Consider the following 19928-nt stretch of genomic DNA (forward strand, 5'->3'; position numbering starts at 1 on the left):
AGGTTGAAAATAGTATGTACATAAACAGATAAATGATGACTGTAGGGAGAATGACCGCTAGCCTCTGGGGGAACTCAGACTGGCCTCCTGCCTTTTGAGCAGAGAAGGTCACATTTGAACCAAGGCTTGAAGGGGATCTAGGGTTTGAGAGGCAGAGTTGAGGAGGATAAATATTTCAGGCATAGGATACATGAAGAGGGAAACAGGAGTGTCATATTCTAGGAACAGAACATGCATCACTATGTCTGGACTATAGGATGCATGAAAGGGAGTAGAATAAGTAGTGTGGTATAATCCTTTTGTGGAAATTCTGTCCACTGACACAGATCAGCCATTCATGACTTTAGCCCTGGTGACACAGCTAGTATGCGCCAACTACAAAACTTGAACTGAAGTGTTTGACTCTGATGCCGTCCCTTAATCCACTATAGAATGCTCACTGTCACTGCATATCATCTCATTTTGTCTATAGTTTGACATATTATTAGTATCAGTAGTAATAATACATTTACAAAGTACTTTATTTACAAAACACATTAATGATCTCATTTGATCCTCACAATATGTTTTGTGTGTTGTGTTTGTGCCTCACATACACACATAATAATGATAATATACAATGAAAATGAGTCTATGACCAAACACTCTGCTAGGATCTGAGGGAGATAAAAAGTTTAGGTAATGCATAGTATTTACAAAGAACCCACAATGTAGTAGGGAAATTAATCTCATTGTTCAGTCTGAAATAGACTCAACACATGTTTATTGATAAATTAATAATATGTTCAGTTTTTATTAGAATCCTAACAGGCTCAAAAGTTTTTAGACCTTTCTTTCTTCCTCAAGTATATAGATAAGTAGAATCAGAAAAACCAACAAAGGATATACGCAGTTAGAACACTTAGTAGAAGCAATAGACTTTCAAAGAAAAAGAACAAATATTCCTATGTACTTATTAAAATGAAAAAAATGGGAAAAGAAACTGTGGATTATCTAACATGAAATCAGTAACAGTCAAATCAGAAAATAGGATAATAAGCATGAGAGAAGCTGTAAGGCTAAGAAACCCATGGATATAATTTACTTAAAGTAGTCTTTGAAGGAATCACATAGGGAATTGCTGTGTGAAATCCAAAAAGCAGTGTTAGGTTAATGACCTGGATTATGAATTGACTGGCAGAGTTATAGTGAATGGCAACAAACTCTCTTGTAGGAGAAAAACAAATTTGATAATCCTCCAGGGTCCCCTTTAGACGCCTATCCTATTTCACTGATTTGGAAAGTGAAGTGATTTGAATGGCATCCAACCAAATCTTTATGTGATGCCAAGATAAGAAAACAAGCAGATAATTGACAAATTAAATTCAGTGTCAGAAAATATAGGTTATGCTTTGGGGGAACGAAATAGGAAAAGAAAGCCAAGTGTACTATGAATAGAATTTCATCTAGAGGAGACAAAGAAAACTGCCCCCAAGAGCTATCTGCTGGTAATATGTATGTTACTATATGTTTTTTTCTTTTAACATCAAGGAAAGGCATTTGAAAGTATGAAAATACATAGAATAATTTATCCATTAGAGGGGGGAAAAAGTGATGTGTAAAGAAACACCACCAGAAGAAGGCCACCAGGTAATTGTCTAAATTTAACCCAGTCTTTCATAATTATAGTATGATATAATAATAATAGTTCATTTTTATAGAGTACGTTGTATTCACAAAGCATATCTATTATTTCATTTGATCCTAACAGCAATATGTAATAGGTATGTAGGTCTTGTTATTCCAATTTTTTTATAACCTTTGCTCTTATAGAGCAAGGTGGAATAGGTAGTGCAGACAACTGGGAAAAAAGTAATAGTTAAATCAGAAAATAGGATAATAACTATGTTGTTGTTCAATCATTCTTCAGTTGTGTCTAACTCTTTGTGACTCCATTTGGGGTTTTCTTGGCAAAGACACTAGCGTGGTTTGTCATAGCCTTCTTTAGCTTTTTTACAGATGAGAAAACTGAGGAAAGAGGTTTAAGTGACTTGTGAGTTGGCCACAGTTAGTGTCTGAGGTCAGATTTGAATTCAGGAAGATGAATCTTCCTGATTCCCAGGCCCAGCTCTCTATCCACTATGCCACCTAGCTGCCCCATAATAATTCTGAGGGACGTTGTAAGACTAACAAACCCATGGATGTAATTTACTTAAAGTAGTCTTTGAAGGGATCACATGGGGAATTGTTGTATAAAATCCAAAAATCATTGTTAAGTTAATGACTCTTCAGAATTCTAAACCACTTCCAGAGTAAGAGTCAGAAATTATATTCGTTTGGATATTTTTTCAGTTAATCCAAAAATTACAGGGATACAGATAGCTTAAGGGAAAATAGAAAAGAAAATGAAGACAAATGGAGTTATTAGTACCTATCACTATTTCCATAGAAGTATTGCTATTAGAATCAAAATGCCAAAGAGTTTGTTTTATAATTTCAGATTTCTCTTTCAAAGCACCACTATCTTCCCATCCATTGGCACTGTAATTCTCAGATCTTCACTTATACTCACCCTAAATCTCCAGTTTATTTCCAGATCTCTTTATCTTTACCTTCACTTCTCTTGCATATGTCCCACCTATAAGATGCAGGTCCTCATTACCTCTTGCCTTAACTGTTGCCATAATCTCTTGGTTGATTTCCCTACCTCAAATCTTTCCTTCCTCTAATGTGTCTTCCATTTATCTGTCAGTTTTGTACAATGCAGTAAATAGCCCAGTTTGAGCCACAGAGTGTGGGAAAGAGAGCAAAATATAAATGAAAGTAGGTTGGGATCAGGTTGTAAAGAGTTTCAGATGGCAAAGAAAGAAATTTTTATTGATGCTGAAGGTCACAGGAAGCCTACTGAATTACTGAACAAGAGTAATAGAGTTAGACCTGTTTTATGAAATATCACTTTGTCAGCTGTGAGGAGGATAGATTGGAAAGAGAATCATTTTGAGGTCAAAAACCCATCTAGGGTGCTGCTCAAGTGGGAGACAATGAGGGCCTGAAGTAGAATTTTGGCTATGTAAGAGATGCAAGGGATATTGTACTGATAACAGTGAAGAGACTTGGCTATTATTTGTGCATTTGGTGGTGAAGAGAGTGAGGACTCGAAGATGCCTCCAAGCCCACTAACCTGTGTGACTGGAAGTATGATGGTTATTTCAGCAGAATTAGGTAAATTGGGAACAGGGTTGGTGTGGGGAAAGGGGATAGTTTATGAGTTATGTTTTGGACATATTGAATTTGAAATGCCTAAAGGAATCTAGTTGATCTAATTCCTATTTTGCCAGTTGTTATAGGAGTATAGAGTTCAAGAAAGACAGGAGGCCTAGAAATGTAAATCTGGGAGTTATCTACTATGTAGAGATAGCCATGGAACTCATGTGTGAACTCATCAGGTCACTGAGAGAGAGTGTAAAGAGGCAAATGAAAAGAGCTTTTGGGTGTAGGAAGAACTAAGTGGAAAGAGTAGGCTTGATGATCCAGCAGAGAAGTTTCATAGGGCTCTTTCCAAGATAGGTGAAACTGAAAGAGGGCAAATGTTGCAAAAAATCCAGAGAGGAGACTCTCCAGGAGCACAGAATGATTGATAGTGTCAAATGCTGCAGATCACTGAGTCATCATGAAGCCAACATTTTCATTCCTTTCTCATCTGCATCTATTGCTCTTCCTATATGTCACCTCACTGCTTCAAACTTGGAACACTTTGGAAAGTGTTATATGCAAATTGCTTACTTAAATTTTTTTTGAGTGTCTACTATGTTTAAGACAATCAAACCCTGTGGCAAATTGTGGTAGATACATAGAACAGTAAGACATCCATTCTCAAAGAATTTATAATGAAAAAAGAACATAAAGCATTTTACACAAATTACTGTAATGTAAAGTTTACTCATTTTGTATCTGTTTTGTAAATACTTGTATATGAATGTGTAGACCAGGGTTTTTGCTTTTGTCTTTGTATCCCCAGCATCTGGCACAGAGATGGATATGTAGAAAGTGATTAATAAATGCTTATAAAATGAATGTTGAATGGATAAATGTAATATGAATAACACAAAGTGATACATGTGTATTTTAGTATCTTCACATTGATAATGAATGCGCATATAATTGTAGCAATATTTGTTGCTGATTCACTCAGTTTAAGGTTGTTGCCCTTTAGCCATGTGGTCATATGTATTTTTTAATTTTTCCACATTTTTATTTAAAGTTTTTAGTTCCAAATTCTGTCCTTTCCTCCCCTGCTCTCTCCCTGAGGTGGTGAGCAATCAGATATAGGCTACATGTGTGCAAATGGTCTTATATTTTTAAAATTATTGTGAATTCTTATGATTCCTGAGATGCATTTGGGAAATTTTTAAAAATTATATCAACTCTCAGACTAGTGCAACAGAGCCATGTTAGCTTTACTGTCTATATAATTTCTCAAATTTAAAATCTGTGGCAAAAAGATAAATATGTAGTATTTGGGGCAAAGAAATAAGAAACACTAACCCTAAATACGTTCTTTATAAGTACTTGGAATATTAATACTTGGGATGCAGTGTTTTTAGGTTTTGTTTTGATGCATTGTTATGGTATCAAGATGATGCTAGATTCTCAAAGAATGTCTTGTTTCAGTGGAGCAAAGCTATTACTTATATCAAATAGTAAAAGTTTTTAGTACAATTTTGCCAAAACACACTTTGTGCTTGGCCCAAAGATCAATCTGTCTAACTTCAAAGAACCTCCTCATTAAGTTGACTATAGAGAATTGAGGTCAGTATCAATGAATGGAGTATCTGCTGTGATGGAACCACAGATCCTTGAGATACTGAAGAATTAAGTTCTACATCATTGGAGATCTAATAATAATAGTTAATGATAGCTGGCATTTAATATATTATGGTTTATGGTCCACTTAACATATATTATCCAATTTGATCTTTACAACACCCCTGATAGGTACTATTGTTATAGTCTAAGTAGAAGATAAATATCACTTATCAGCGCCAATTAATTGACTGTTGTAGAACAGTGATGTCAAACTCAGAAAACCATACCTAAGGATCCCTGCAAGCCCCATGTTGCTTTAGAAAACTACATAATGTTAATACATCATCTATTTTCCATTGTGTTTTTATTTATTCTGTTAAATATTTCTTAGATAAATTTTAACATGGTTCATGTGCCACTGCGGGTTTGAAACCTCTGTGGTAAAGGGATTCTTGTTCAGGTTTTTGTTGATTTAGATAACCTTTTAGATTCTTTCCAATTATAAGATTTTATATTTACAAAATAGTCATGATCCTTTATCTTTACATATATGTTGTTTATATGTTGTTTATAGTTTGAAATTTCATTCAAGTGCATTATCTTATTGAGACAAACAGGAGAAATGTTAGTCTCCATTTCATATATGAGAAAACTGAGATTCTAAGCATAAATGAATTGTTTCTTTAAAGCTGTTAGCCAGTGACTCAGTTTTATCCTCCCATATCTTCTCAACTTAAGCAGGACCCCTCTATACTTTCTGTATAGGTAAAGCAGAATTATACCTTAGGGATATTAGTTTCAGGGCTTTATTCCTTGAGGAGAGAGTACAGTATTATAGAAGCCTTAGGCTGAAAATAAAGCAGACACATCAATTGCAGTTTTGGGAATTGTGGAGTTGCAGCACTGGGACGAAAGGCCAATTTCCAAATGAGGGCAAGATCATTCAGGATCTTTTGTTGTTGGTCTTCAAAGACTAAAATACCTGGGAGAACTGATGGAGAAACAAACCAAAGTAAACTAACACAACAATAGCAGTATTAGTTTGCTAGCCAATATCATGGTATTTTCAGATTGTAAAACTGAAAGAGAACAAATGTTGCAAAAATCCAGAGAGGAGACTCTCCAGGAGCACAGAATGATTGATAGCGTCAAATGCTGCAGATCACTGAGTCATCATGAAGCCAACATTTTCATTCCTTTCTCATCTGCATCTATTGCTCTTCCTATATGTCATCTCACTGCTTCAAACTTGGAACACTTTGGAAAGTGTTATACGCAAATTGCTTAATATTGCTTAACCTTCCTAATTCAGGAATCATGTTGATGGAATCCTTTATAACAGGTTATTCAGCCTCTGCTTTAACTCTGGTAGTAACATGGAACATACTGCTTTCCAAAGCAGCAAATTACTTTGTTAATCAGTTGCAATTGGTAGGAATTTTTATTTTAGTCCCCAAATCTACCTCCCTGTAACTCTCCCCCCCATCCCACTCCTGTTGTCCTAGTTCTGTACTCTAGAGACAACCAAAATGCTGGCTTCCTCTTTTACCAGCAAGTTCTAATTTTACTGAGAGTCAAGTCTTAAGGCAATTATAGGAAAATTCCCCCAAAAATGCACACTTAAAAATTTCACTTTGGAATTAGAAAAGGAAGGGGTATCATTTAATCTTGCTGGACCTTGCTGAGATACAAAGTGCTGTCTAAGGGTGCAGGAGGAAAATATTTTCATGAATGGCAATATTGTTGGAGGAGATAAGATATGAAATATGTCTTGAAAGGTTGCTATTATTTTAGCTGGTGAAGACTGAGGTGACTGAGTTTGAATGGAAGAGTAGCAGAGGATAAAAACTGCAGAATCATGAATGAGAGAGAATGAAAGATGTCTTTAGTAAAAGGTGAATAGTCTAGTTGAGCTACAGTGGATGTGTATACATTTATATATTTACATGTCTTCTTGTTGTTATACATACACACATATGTATATGTGTTGAAGTGTGTGTGTGTGTACATAGACATGATACGGAAGTATAAGATAAAACTTTCAAAGGAAGTTAGCACCAAATTGTGAGGGGTCTTGATTGAGGAACTTGTATTTTTATTCCACTAACAAATAAAGACTTTCCCAAAGTCGTTCATGTATATGATTATAGGGTTACAGATTTAAAGATGGAAGAGACTTAGAAGTCATTTTACAGATGAGGAAATATGCTCTGAAAGGTTGAATTTCCCAAAGTTACCCAAGAAAGTAAGTGATGAAGCTTGGATTCAAATGCAGGTTCTATGAGTCAAATGGAATCTTCTTTCTACTTAGACCATGCTGAGTGAGGAACAGAATCAGAGTTTGAACCCAAGTGCTCTAACATTAAATCAAGTGGTTTTTTTTTCTATTATACTATTCCTCTTTTCACAAAGGAAAATCATTTATATGTATATACACTTGTGAATCTTGGGAAGAATTTCATACAAAGAGAATTTCATAGATGTCTTTTCTTAGATTTTTACTAATGTAGTTTGACAACCATATTAACATGTGCGTGTATGTATGTATTTTATATATATATATTATGTATATATGTACTTGACAAGATGGCCAAGTGGTTATGACTATGGACTGCTAATCCATTGTACTCTGCACACATGTAAACCTAGAAAGGAGACAGTATCCAAAAACATAGGGTGATCAAGAGTGATAAAGGATGCAGTGAGATCAAGAAGGACAAAGAATTAGGAAAGGGCATTAGATTTGACAACTGTGAAACCATTGATGACTTTGGAGAGAACAATATCACTTGAATGATAAGTTCAGAAGCCAGATTGCAGTAAGTCTAGAACCAAGTGAGAGAAGAGCTTTGGAGAAGTACCTACTATATAGGCAGCTTTCACGAGGAGTTTTGCTGAATTTAACTGAGGAGGAGAGATATAAGATGATGCCTGGCAAGGATCGTCAGATCAAGAGAGGGTTTGTTTTTATTTGTTTTTTAAATTGAGGGAGACATGGGTGTGTTTACAGGCATCAGGGAAGGATCCAGTAGATAAGGAAATATGGTATGTAAATGTTAACTGTATATTTTTGTATAATGATGGTGATACCATAGGAGCTGTCTAACTCCCACACTCTCAACATTCTTCCTGATGAATTAAGACTCATGAATGCTTAAAGTTTAAGGGATTTGAAGTTTTAGAACTTAGAAAAGCTCAGGGCTACTCACTTTGAGCTTTTTTTTTTAATGGGCAAAAATTTCATTTTATAGACAGGTCTGTATCTGCATTTCTAACATTTTTTACAGTGTTGGGAAGGAGAGAAATTCATTCTGAGATCCAGACAACCAATTCACAAATGAATCTTTGAAACAGAACCTGTTCTTAAGTTTTGCTTACCATTATTCACAGGGTTGTAGGAGTGCGGGGCTAGAAAGAAATCTTAGAGATCATTTGGTAAAAAAAAGGTACAAGTAAAATTAGTTCAATTCCGCAAACGTTTTTTTAAAAAGCACTGACTAAGTGCAAATTATTGCTGTATTGCATTCAGTAGCTTGCTTTGTAAAGATGAGCCCTATTTGGGGATTCTTTTCACAGTAAATGTTCCTTTTTTTACAATCATGGATAATCATCCCCTTCCTTATCAGTTTAGTACATCTGGGTTTTATTGTATTGCGTTTTCTAAGATGGGAACAGAGGTTTTTTTTTTGGTTGCTGTGGCCCAAAAAAAGGTTATACTTTACAGTGCTAGCCTACTGAAAAGAACAATGTATGTTATAAAACACCGCCAGATGCTTTACTACAGCAAGAATGAAGGTGACCCTGTATTAAAAACAGGGCAGTTCCATGTGTACCATGTCTTGTTTCCTGAGAGAGGCTTTTAATTTAGATATCTATAATAAGCACCAACTGAGCACTTTGAATGTGGCACCTTAAACCATTATCTGAGATCCTAAAAAGTCTGTTCCGTGACTCCTAGGCTGGATTGATAAGTTGATTGACTGATAGAAGAATCAAAATCTTGGATCTTTCTTTGAATCTTTGCATATCTTCAGGTTACTTATTTAAGCAGTTTATACCTATTCTCTCATTGACAGAGTGTGTGGCAGAGAAAGAGCATCTATACATGCAAGTATAACGTGGGTGAACTAGTTAAAATTAGTCTAAAAATACATTGAAAAACTACCACAGTATAATGGAAAGAGCATTCAAAGTTGTAAAATGTGACTCTGACACAGCAGTTGGTGGTATAAGAGATAGAGCCATGGGGCTTGGAGTCAGGGATACCAGAGTTCAAATCCTTTTTCTGACTCTTACTAGCTGTGTGACCCTGGGCCAAGTCATTTAATCTCCCTCAGACTCACTTTCCTCATGTGTAAGAGACCATGAGAGTACCTGTCTCATACGATTGTTGTAAGGACCAGTTGAGGCAAGACATATGAAGTCCTTTGCAAACTTTATAATGTTAAGTTATGCTAGCCATTACTGTGTAATAACAAGCCATTTAACTCATTGAGCCTGTTTATACATTTTGAAAATGCAGATATATCTGTACTAACTACCTCACAAGGATGTTTATGAAACACTTTAAACATAGAAGGTGCTATAGAAAAGTGAGCTATTTTATTACATAAATCCCTGGGGTTTTTGTCATTCTCATACTCATCGAAGTTATTGATAATAAGTTCATCAATATATCAGTCTTTTATTCCATACTTAGATTTTAGAATAGGGGAATTAGGATATTTGGATTCTGTACGTAAATGGCACAGTGAGTTAAAAGTGCAAGACTTGGAATCAGGAAGACCTAAGTTCAAAGCCTGCCTCAAACACTTACTATCTATGTTACACTTGGCAAGTCACTGACCTTTCTTAGCTTTAATTCCCACTACATTATATATGATCTCCCACCCTAAACTGATAATGACTTCCCTTGCTATGAGTACAGCAGTTGCTCCTTCAAGAAGGCTATGAGCCAGACCCGGAACACACTGAGGAAGGAAAGAAAGTGTCTTGGAGGTTGATTAATAATAGCCACTAGTATCCAGATTAGATGGTAAATTTAAATAGTTTGAACCTCAGGGAAGGAGAGGTGTCTACGTGATAATAGTAGAGGGAGAGTCTGAATGTGGCAATGGGAAGCAAAGAATATTCCATCACTCTCACCACGAACAGCACATCAGATGTTATGAGTGAAAGTGGAACTAGTGTAAAAAGGCTGGCAAGGGATACATTGTCATCAGGAGGTAGCTAGGTCTCAGTGAGTGCCAAATAAAAGAAAGTTTAAGATGAAAACAAATTTGTTAACTATGGAGCAGGCATTACAAAGAGCACAGTGGAAGAAACAGGTAACTATAGAGTGGGACACTAATTCTTTTTTCTGTCTTTATTTTACTTTCCTATTCATTTTCCTGTTCATTTTCTATCCCTACTCATCTTGGAAAACAGCAAAAAGCAAATAGAGGAAGTAGTTCTGCTTTCCTGCATACAGGTTCCATCTAGTGGCTAGTAAGTGAGCAGTGCCAGCTTTGTAATTTGAAAGAATTAAGTGCGATAATATACATCTATTTTAAAGTTTATTTAATTTATGCTTGTTGTTGTTGCTGCGGTGATGTTTGTTATCGTTCATATTTACTAACCACAAATTTTCATGGAGGAAAATGACTCAATTTTTGTTATCTTTATTTCCTTCTAAGTTATCAAGAATACTTTATGGCAAAAAGGGGAACTTATCACAGTGGTGTCCTTCAGAAACTCTATACACACACACACGTATGTAAATAGGAGTATGCCTGTATACACATACACAAATACTTCATAGAAAAGATGACTTCTAATTGACTTAACTCCTCAAACAAGTTGCTATTAAATACCCAGCCTTTTTGACCCCAGTGAGTTTTTTGAAAAAATAAGGGAATCTAATGATCTTTAAGTTCCAAATCTTATAATCTGTACTTGGCCTTATGTTATGATCTAAGATTATGTTAAAAATGTATTTATTTTTTAATGAAATTCTACTGAAGCAACAAGTATGATATAATGGAACATTCACTGGATTTTGTAGTCTTATTTCAGCTCCCTAGTCACTTCTCTAAGATTCTATTCAGCTCTAAATCTGTGATTCTATGAGCATGTGAAGTATGTGCTAGTGCCATCTAGCTTGCTACATCTAAGTCATTATATAGTTGGGACTGTATTTATGCTGATGAATCTTATTCTAAGATATTGAATCAAGAATTGATCATGTAGTATTTTCTAGCATATGCTATAATACATTTTAGAAAGGTTTTCAATGCAGGTTGATGCAAAGTGATTTCTATGACCCTATAGGCTTCTTTTCTCTATGTATAACTTGGAAATCTTTACCAGAATCTCCCATTCCCCAAACTTACTGTTTAATCAAGATTTTATCATATTTTTATCCTTTTTGTATACCTATATGTTCTAATTTCCTTGAAAGACTTTCATTTTATTCATTTAGCTGGTAGTGTTATTTGTTAATATATTTCTTTTTGTGTTTCAGAAAGGATGTTGGTTTAAAGAGATTTTTTCCTAAGAGTTTGCTGGAATCTGTCAAGGTAATTATAGTCTTCTTTATCATAATCATATCAGGCAAATACATTTTCCTAAATGTGAGGTGCTTTGCAAAAATTAAAATTACTTTCACCATAGTTTTTATTTATAATCATAAAGATAGTTATTTACTTAAAGAAGTGTTAAATATGTTTATTCAAATACAGTTTTGTTCCTTAAAATAGGTTAAAATATAGTACAAAAATACAGATTAAAGTAGCCCCCCAAAAGTAACCAAACTCAGATTGATTCCAATACTCAAACTTGGTCCGGGACAACAGATGATGAAACACATTTCCCTGTTCACATAGAGAGTTGATGGATTCCAAATGAGAAATGTTATTCATGTCCACATAGGATGTGGTCCTTTATCAGTCTGTTTTGCTTTATTTTCGTTTTTTACAAGTGACAATTCAATGGGTTAGGCAAAATCTCAGAAAAAAAAGATTATGGTACTAAAAACATAAGATATTAAAAAAAAGCCTTTTTAAAACAAAAAGAAACATTGCAAATAAAAATGAAATTGGAGAAAACTTGACAAAGAGACCTATATTAAACCAGGTCATCTAAAGGTTGTTTAAGCATGAAACTGAACAAGTGACACAGACAGCAGATGGAAAAATTGTGTAAGTATTTGTGTAACAAACTCTTCTCTCCATCAGTTACCAGTGGAACCACCACATTTGGACTTCAACTTCACAATCCCCCAAATAAAGGATGAGAAAATAGAAATGTCATCAAAGACAATAAAAGATGAGAAAATCAGCTGGACTAAATTAAAAATACACAAAGGACATCAGTCAGTCATATTTATTAAGTACCTACTTTGTGTCAGGCACTATACTAAGCACTAGGGATACCAAGAAAGGATAGCAGTCCCTGCCCTCAAGTATCTCCAGTCTAATGGGGGAGACAACAAGCCAAGAAATATATACAAACAAGCTATATATAGGAAAAATAGAAAATAATTAAGGAGAGAAGGCAGTAGAATTAAGGAGAATTGGTAAAGGCTTCTTTTAGAGGGTAGAATTTTAGCTGAGAATTGAAGGAAACCAGAGAGGTCAGTAGTGGGGGGTAAATATTCCAAGCATGGGAGATAGCCAGTGAAAATACCCAGGCTGGAGAGAGATAGGGAGAGAGAGAGTGTGTGTATGTCTTGTTTGAGGAACTACCAGGAGGCCAATGTCACTGGACAGAAGGGTATGTCAGGAGGTAGGGTAAAAGGTGTTAGGAGATTGGAAAGGTAGGCAGGATGCTATGTTATGAAGAACTTTGAATGCCAAACACAGATTTTTATGTAAATTTTTGAAGACATTAAAGGTTTTAATTCCCAAGTTATCTGAAGGAGGGAAGGATATGGAAGACACAGGGAAAAGCTCAGGATTTTCTTATTCCCAAGAAGAAATATGGCAGAGAATAGTAATACCTCCTAACACTTTATTCTTATTTTCCCATAACTATAAACTTTTTATGAGAATAATCTCTCATGAAGGTTGCAAAATGATCAGAATGTTAAATCTGGAGTTAGGGAGGCCTGAGTTCAAATCTAGCCTCAGATAACTTAACCTGGGACAACTCATTTAACTTCTGTCTTCTTCAGTTTTCTCGTTTATAAAATAGGGATAATAATAGCACCTACTTCCCAGGGTTGTTATGAGGATAAATTGAGATAACATTTGTAAATTGCTTTGCAAACCTTAAAGGGCTATATAAATGCTAGTTATCAAGGACATCTAAAGCTAAAATATGGATTACCCTACTGGGACCAGGTTGATTTTCACAATAAAGAAGAAAAAAAACCAGAGGAAATAGTAATATTTTTATTGGCAGCATTGTTATTTATTATAAACAATCCACATGACAATTATAGTACTCCCATTAGTCAGTAGCCAGTCACCTACTATATGCCAGGCACTGAGGATGCAAGGAAGAGTAAAAGACAGTTGCTGCCATCAATGAGATGGAAAAGACAGCAAAACAAACAAATATTTATAAATAAACTATATACAGGATAAATTGGAAATAATTAACAGAGAGAAGGCACTAGAATTTAGATGATTGGAAAGACCTCCTATGGAAAGTAGGATTTTAATTGTGACTTGAAGGAAATCAGGAAGCCAAGAGGCTGAAATGAGAAGTGAGAGCATTCTAAGCGTGGGGGAGAGCTAGAAAAATGGCCAGATCCGAGTGACGCTAAGAGATGGAATATCTTCTCTGTGAAGTACCTGGGAGACCAGTGTTATTTGATTGAGAAATATGGGGAAGGGTAGTGATATATAAATGGATAGAAAGGTGAAAAATGCTTTGAATGCTAAATAGAGCATTTTATATTTCATCTTGTAGGTGACAGAGAGCCACTAGAGTATATTGAATAGATGGATAAAATTTTTGGACCTGTACTTTAGGAAAATTACCTTGATAGCTGAATGAAGGATGAATTGGATTGGGGAGAAACTTGTGGCATTCACACAATCAACAGAATATTGCATTTGTCTAAATGTGAGATGGTAAGGGCCATTATCAGGGTATTGGCAATATCCGAGGAGAAAGGCAAATTTAAAAGATTTAGCGCAATAGGAATTGTTAATTGGTTGCATATGTGGGTTGAGATATAGTGAGGAATTGAGACTGATATCTAGGTTGTAAACCTGAAGGACTAGGAGGATGGTGTTTCCTTAGACAGTAATAGGGAAGTTTGGAAGGGGAAAGGATTAGCAGGAAAAATAATAAGTTTAGTTTAGGATATGTTGAGTTTAACATGTCTGTGAAACATCCAGTTGGAGATGTGAGACCAGAGAGCTTAGGGCAGGATAGGAAGATTTGAAAATCATCAACATAGGTATGATAATTAAATCCATTGTGGGGAGGGGCAGCTGATAAGATAACCAAGTGAAGTAGACTGGAGGAAAAAGAGAAGAGGGCTAGAGGCAGAGCACTGTGACACCCATGGTTAGAGGATTAGAGGATGTGACCTGAATGGAGATCCAGCAAAAGATAATGAAGAGTGGTCTGATAGGATAGAGAGTGGTGTCCCCAAAACCTAAAGAAGATAGTGCCAAAAAGAGAGTGACCAACAATATCAAAGGCTGCAAAGAGGTCATGAAGGATGAGAACTGTGAAAGGGACATCGGATTTGACAATTAGATGATTATTAGTAACTTGGAAAAATAATTTTGGAAGAATGATGTGATGAGGACCCAGATTTTAAGGGGTTAAGAAGAGAGTGAGAGAAGAAATGGAGTTATCTATTGTAGGGGTCCATTCATAAAAAGTAATTGTCATCTGTTATTTTTTTTTCAAAAAAGGAAGAGTAAGCATCTCTGTTTCCTTATCTACAAAATCAGGGGATTGGACTAAATAGCTTTTGAGATATGTTTCAGCCTTAATTCTATCATTCTATGATAAAATCTGCAAACTTGAGTACACATTGTTTGACTTTAATTCCTACCAAAAATTCACAATTTAGTATTAAAGGGATTATTATTTCATAAGAGGAATCTATGATCACAAAGAACCAACATCATTTCATCAGTGAGAACAGGTCGTTCCAGACTAACCTTATTTCCTTTTGTGACAGGAATACAGATAGTTCATGGGAATGCTGTAGATATAGATGGCTTAGGTTTTGTTGAAGCATTTGAAAAAGACTTGCTCTTCTTATGGAAACAATAGCAAGATTAGAATTGAGCAGTAGTATAATTACAGTTTCAAAACTAGTTCTCAGGGAGTAGTCTTTATTGATTCAGTTTCAGCTTTAAAGGCAGTCACTAGTGAAGTGCCCCCATTAATCTGTACTTGGCTTTGTACCATTTGATACTTTTAACAATGACTAGGTAAAAGGAACATGTATGGCATTACCTATCAGATTTTCAGAAGCTATAAAACTAGGTGGGAAATTCAGCTTCTGCTCACTTGATGAGAAAATTCAAAACAATCCTAGTAATCTAGAACCTTTGACTTATCCAATAAGATGAAATTCAGATTTAACGAAAATAAATATAAAATCTTATACTGGGTTTCAAAAGTAATAGTTATTATTTGCCTAGCATAGTGCTTTAAGATTTGCAGAGTTCTTTACGTACATTCTCACTTGATCTCTACAACAACCCTGTGAGGTAGATGTTACTATTACTCTCCATTTTGCTTAGAAGGAAACTGAGACTTAGAATGGTTAAGTGACTTGATTCGTGTCTCACAGTTAACAAGTGTCTTGAGGAAGAACTGGAATTCAGCTCTTCATGACTGCTAGCCTAACTAACACCATCCATTAAGCCACAAAGTTATCTAAAAATCAACTTCACTAATATAAGATACAAGAAGTGTCATTAGGCTACAGATAGTCTAAAAAAGATCTAGGATTTTGATGGAAAGCAAACTCCTCAAAGAGCTTTATTTTTCAGATTTGTGCTTTTAATTTGCTCAGTGTGTATGCAAGGGGGTGAAGAAAGACACAAAGATAGTGAGAAAAAGCAGATTAATTTTAAAATACTTGTTAACTGAAAAATAATAAATAAAACCTCATTGCAAAACAGTAAAGAGACAGCACTAGAAGAATCATTTATGAGTGTTCATCATGTATCAGACAGGTTGGTTGTAAAGATCAAATGATATATTGCTGTGTAAATATGAAGTTTTGTTTGTTTCAGTAGTACCAGCCTCATTATTATATCACTGTAATGAAAGCCTGGGGGAAAAACTTCCTTTGCCAATGCAAAACTTATCTTAGATAATTTCCTGAGTCACTAGTTTACTTACCTCTAGTCCAACATCCCACAGCCCATACGTATAAGAGGCAAGAGTTGAACCCAGATCTTTTTCAATCCAAGATCTTCTCTCTATCCATTCCAGAGTATCAAACTCACAGACATTGGGGGCCAGCTAAGTTTTTGCATTAGTATTCATCAGGAATATTGGTCCACGGTTTTTCTTTCTGTTTTGTCTTTCTCAGGTTTAGGTTATCCTGACAATATTTGTATCTTGGAAAGAGATTGGAAAAGTCATTTCTTTTCTTCTTATTGCCAAGAACTAAAGCCACACTTCAATTAAATTGTTCTTTGAATGTTTGATAAAATTTATCCATGAATCCATCTGATCCTAGGCTTCTTTTGTAGTTCATTTATGACTTGTTTGATTTCCTTTTCTATATTGGGTTAAGTAATCAATTTCTTCTTTTATTTAGGTATTTTATATTTTTGTAAGTATTATCTCTTTCCTCTAAGTTAAAAGTTCTGTTAGCATATAATTGAGCAAAATAGTTTCTGTTAATTTCCTTCATTTCTTCTTCAGTTGTCATGAAGTCTCCCTTTTTGCTTTTGATAGTTTCTTTTTCCTTTCTCTTTTTTTAAAAAAAAATCAAATTAGCTTGCTATGTTTATTATTTTTGTCTTAAAACTAGCCCTTCTTTAATTTATCAGCTCATTGATCTTTTTACTTCCAATTTTAGTACTCCTTAGTTTTCATAATTTCTGTTTTATTATTTAGTTGGGGATTTTTTATTTGTTTTTCAGTTTTGTGTGCCTAATTTATTGACTTATTCTTTTTTTGTTGATGAAAGCCTTTAAAGATTTAAATACACCTTTCAGAATTGCTTTTAGCTACATCCCGCAGGTTTTGGTATGTTGAATCATTATTATTTTCTTCACTGACATGGTCTACTGTTTCTTGAAGTTGTTCTTTGCCAGGCCTAGAGGCCTGTGGGCTACCCGAGTCTTCTTACCTCACCTCCCGAGGTCTTCGGCTGGCCAAGCCGGATGCTCGTATGAGAGAAAGGACGTTCCAGAGTCGAACAAGGGTTGAGCTTTATTTCAGGGTCTAGTTACAAGTGCAGGGGAATTCTTCCTTAGGAGGGAGCGAAGAATCTCCCAAGGAGGCAAAGATCTTACAATAAGAGATTGGAAGTAGAAGTGTAAGTGGGGAGAGAGGGGGAGGGGAGAGAGGAGAGAGGAAAAGCGGAGCCTTCTGTCTTGTCCCCTCCGCCCAAGAGAACTTTCAGGCTTTCCTGATCCTACTTAAACCCTCCAGCAGCATAGTTTGCATCTGAATACCGTGCTGTTAGATAACAATAGTGTGCCCAGATGGAGAGCTCTCTCCCATCACGTTTCTCACGGGAAGAGGTGGAAATACACGAGATAGCTCGGTTCACCTCGATTCCCAGTCGTTTCCTGGGGGGTCTCGTGAGAACTCTAAGATTTAGAAGTTCCCACTTTTACCCGCCCGAGACTGTCCACCTGGAATTGAGCTTCCATCCCCAACAGTTCTTGTACTCACAAATTCTTTAAAATTAAGTTATTTGGTTTTCAATTACTTTTTAATTCTTTCTTTATTGAGTATAATTTTTATTGCATTGTGATCAATAAATGATTTGTTTAGTATTTCTGCTTCTTTTTGATGAGATCTTTATATCCCAGGACATGGTTGGTTTTTCTAAAGGTTCTAGGTACAGTGAGGGATATGTAAAGTCCTTCTGTTCTTATTTAGTAACTGCTAAAAATCGTTCATCTCTTAATTTTTCTAAAGTTCTATTCTTAGAACTTGAAACAAGTCTTCAACCTCTTATTTATTTTTTTTGTTAAAATTGTCTTGGTTTGAAAGGAGTACGTTAAGATCTCCCATTATTACAGTTTTGCTTGCTATTTCTCCATACATGTTAACTAACTTTTTCTTTAAGTATGTAGATGATGAGGTTCAGATTCTGGGAGCCTCCTTGAGCTCCCCTTGAATCTTCCCACTTAATCTGGCCTTTCTTACTCAAATCTAATCTTCCCATTTGTTCCAGCAGTTTCAGGAAGCTCATGGACTTTTCCTTATTGCTATGCCCACCTCTCTGTTGCACTCCCCACCCTTGATCCTATTACTAGCCACTCCCATCAGGATTCTCCCTGGGCTTGCTGTATCAAGACCATCCCTGGGACCCCAGACTACCTGGCAACATCTGTTTCTGACCCAAGCCCTCCATTGTCTGATATCTCCTGGTTGCCTAAAGTTGTTTCCAACTCTTGACCAGTCACCCCAGTCACACTGAGGCCCTCATTGGACTTCTCCACAAGACCCTCCCTAAACCCCTCCTCCCATCACCCTAGGCTACCAGACCACCCCTAGATCCCTCCTACAGTCATTTCTGTATTTAAGTTCCATCTTGCCTCCCTGAAGGTGCTGAGGTTTTAATCCAGCTCTGATTCTGTCTAGGTGAGATTTTATCTGGTCCACTTGTCAATACGAGTGTTACAAACGGCTAGACTCCTTAAGAGTCAACCCAAGGTGGCGAATCTTTAATAAACTTTGTTTTCTTTGGCTTTAAAAGGGCTTGAGTCGAATTCATTCAAGCAGGATCTGGCGTGTTGGTATTTTGGAGTCCCCAGCACCCCTAAACCTCATCATAGATACTGTTATTGGGTACATACGAGCTAAGTATTGATTTTAATACATTCTCTCTGGTGCCTCTAAACCTAATATAAATTCCCTACTGTTTTATCTTATCTGTTTTACTTTAGCCTTATCTGAAATCTTGATTGCTATCCTTGCTTTGTGTTCAGATGAAGCAGAATAAATTTTGTTCCAGCCCCTCCTTTCAGTTCTGTAAATCTTTGTGATTCAGATGTGTTTCTTGTAATCAACATATTGTTGGATTCTACTTGCTGATCCATTCTTCTTATTCTTTTCTGTTGTATGCTTTCATCCCATTCACATTCACAGTTATGATTATTAATTATGTATTTTTCCTCCATCCTGAATTAGGATTTTTCTTCTTCTACCTCCTTTACAAATAAAGTGGTAGAGGAGAGGATGTTTGCCTGACAGTTGTGATCATGTAACTGTTTCCTCTCTTTTGCAGTTCTTCTCTTGATCCAAGGTTTTTCTTTTCTCTTTTCCTCTCCTTTTCATCCTCCTTTCACATTCCTCCCTGAAACATTCATGTTTATTTTGCTTGTGCCTTTACCTTTACCTACTCTGCTCTCCCTCTTAGACCCCTCTGTGATATTTCCTTCTCCCTGTCCCCTCCTATTTCCCTTTTGAGTTTAATTTATTTCTTTATTGAAATCTCTTTGTGTGGATATTGGAAGGTAGGAGGGTGGTGAAAGGAATTTCATTGTATTCAGTCTTCCATTATCCAGTTCAAATAAATGTGAAGTTCACTCCTTCATTCATGACTTTATCCTGTTCATTTTGTGCACTTCTGTTATGCATAGTGATTTCTCTCCTCTTTTTCCTCCTTCCCTCCGCAATATAGTTTTCTATACCTTCCATTTGTATTTCTCCTAAGATAATTAGAAGAAAAAACTACCCACAGACCTGTTATTTTAACCTTTTTTAATGACCTTGGCCAGGAATGAGTACTGTGCTAGATCTGCCCAAAACACTGAAGGCTACATCTTCTAGAGGTGTGATAAAGCAGCCAGCTAAGGGTTTCAGTCCCATATTGTAGACAAGGAAATTGAGGTTTAGAGAGAAAAAATACTAGTTCAGGTCCACATTAGTTATTAGCAGAACTAGGACTAAATCCTAGATTTGCCAATCCTACTTCCAATGTTTTTTTTTTCCCCATATTTAATCTTTGATAGGCTGTCATTTGCCTCATCATGCAGTTTATTAAT

The 19928-nt window shown here is 35.8% G+C and overlaps 1 protein-coding gene across 19 annotated transcripts in view; it reads left to right on the forward strand.

Moving 5' to 3' along the window:
* Positions 1-19928, forward strand: part of PTK2 (protein tyrosine kinase 2) — a 418748-nt gene that overhangs the window by 205987 nt on the left and 192833 nt on the right. For all 19 annotated transcript variants that reach the window (XM_072602962.1, XM_072602979.1, XM_072602958.1 and 16 more), the window contains one exon: positions 11288-11342. In XM_072602962.1, the coding sequence (XP_072459063.1) occupies positions 11288-11342 (55 nt within the window). The remainder of the gene's footprint in view (positions 1-11287; positions 11343-19928) is intronic.

The sequence above is a fragment of the Notamacropus eugenii genome, chromosome 4, assembly GCF_028372415.1.
Source record: "Notamacropus eugenii isolate mMacEug1 chromosome 4, mMacEug1.pri_v2, whole genome shotgun sequence".
Classification (NCBI taxonomy): domain Eukaryota; kingdom Metazoa; phylum Chordata; class Mammalia; order Diprotodontia; family Macropodidae; genus Notamacropus; species Notamacropus eugenii.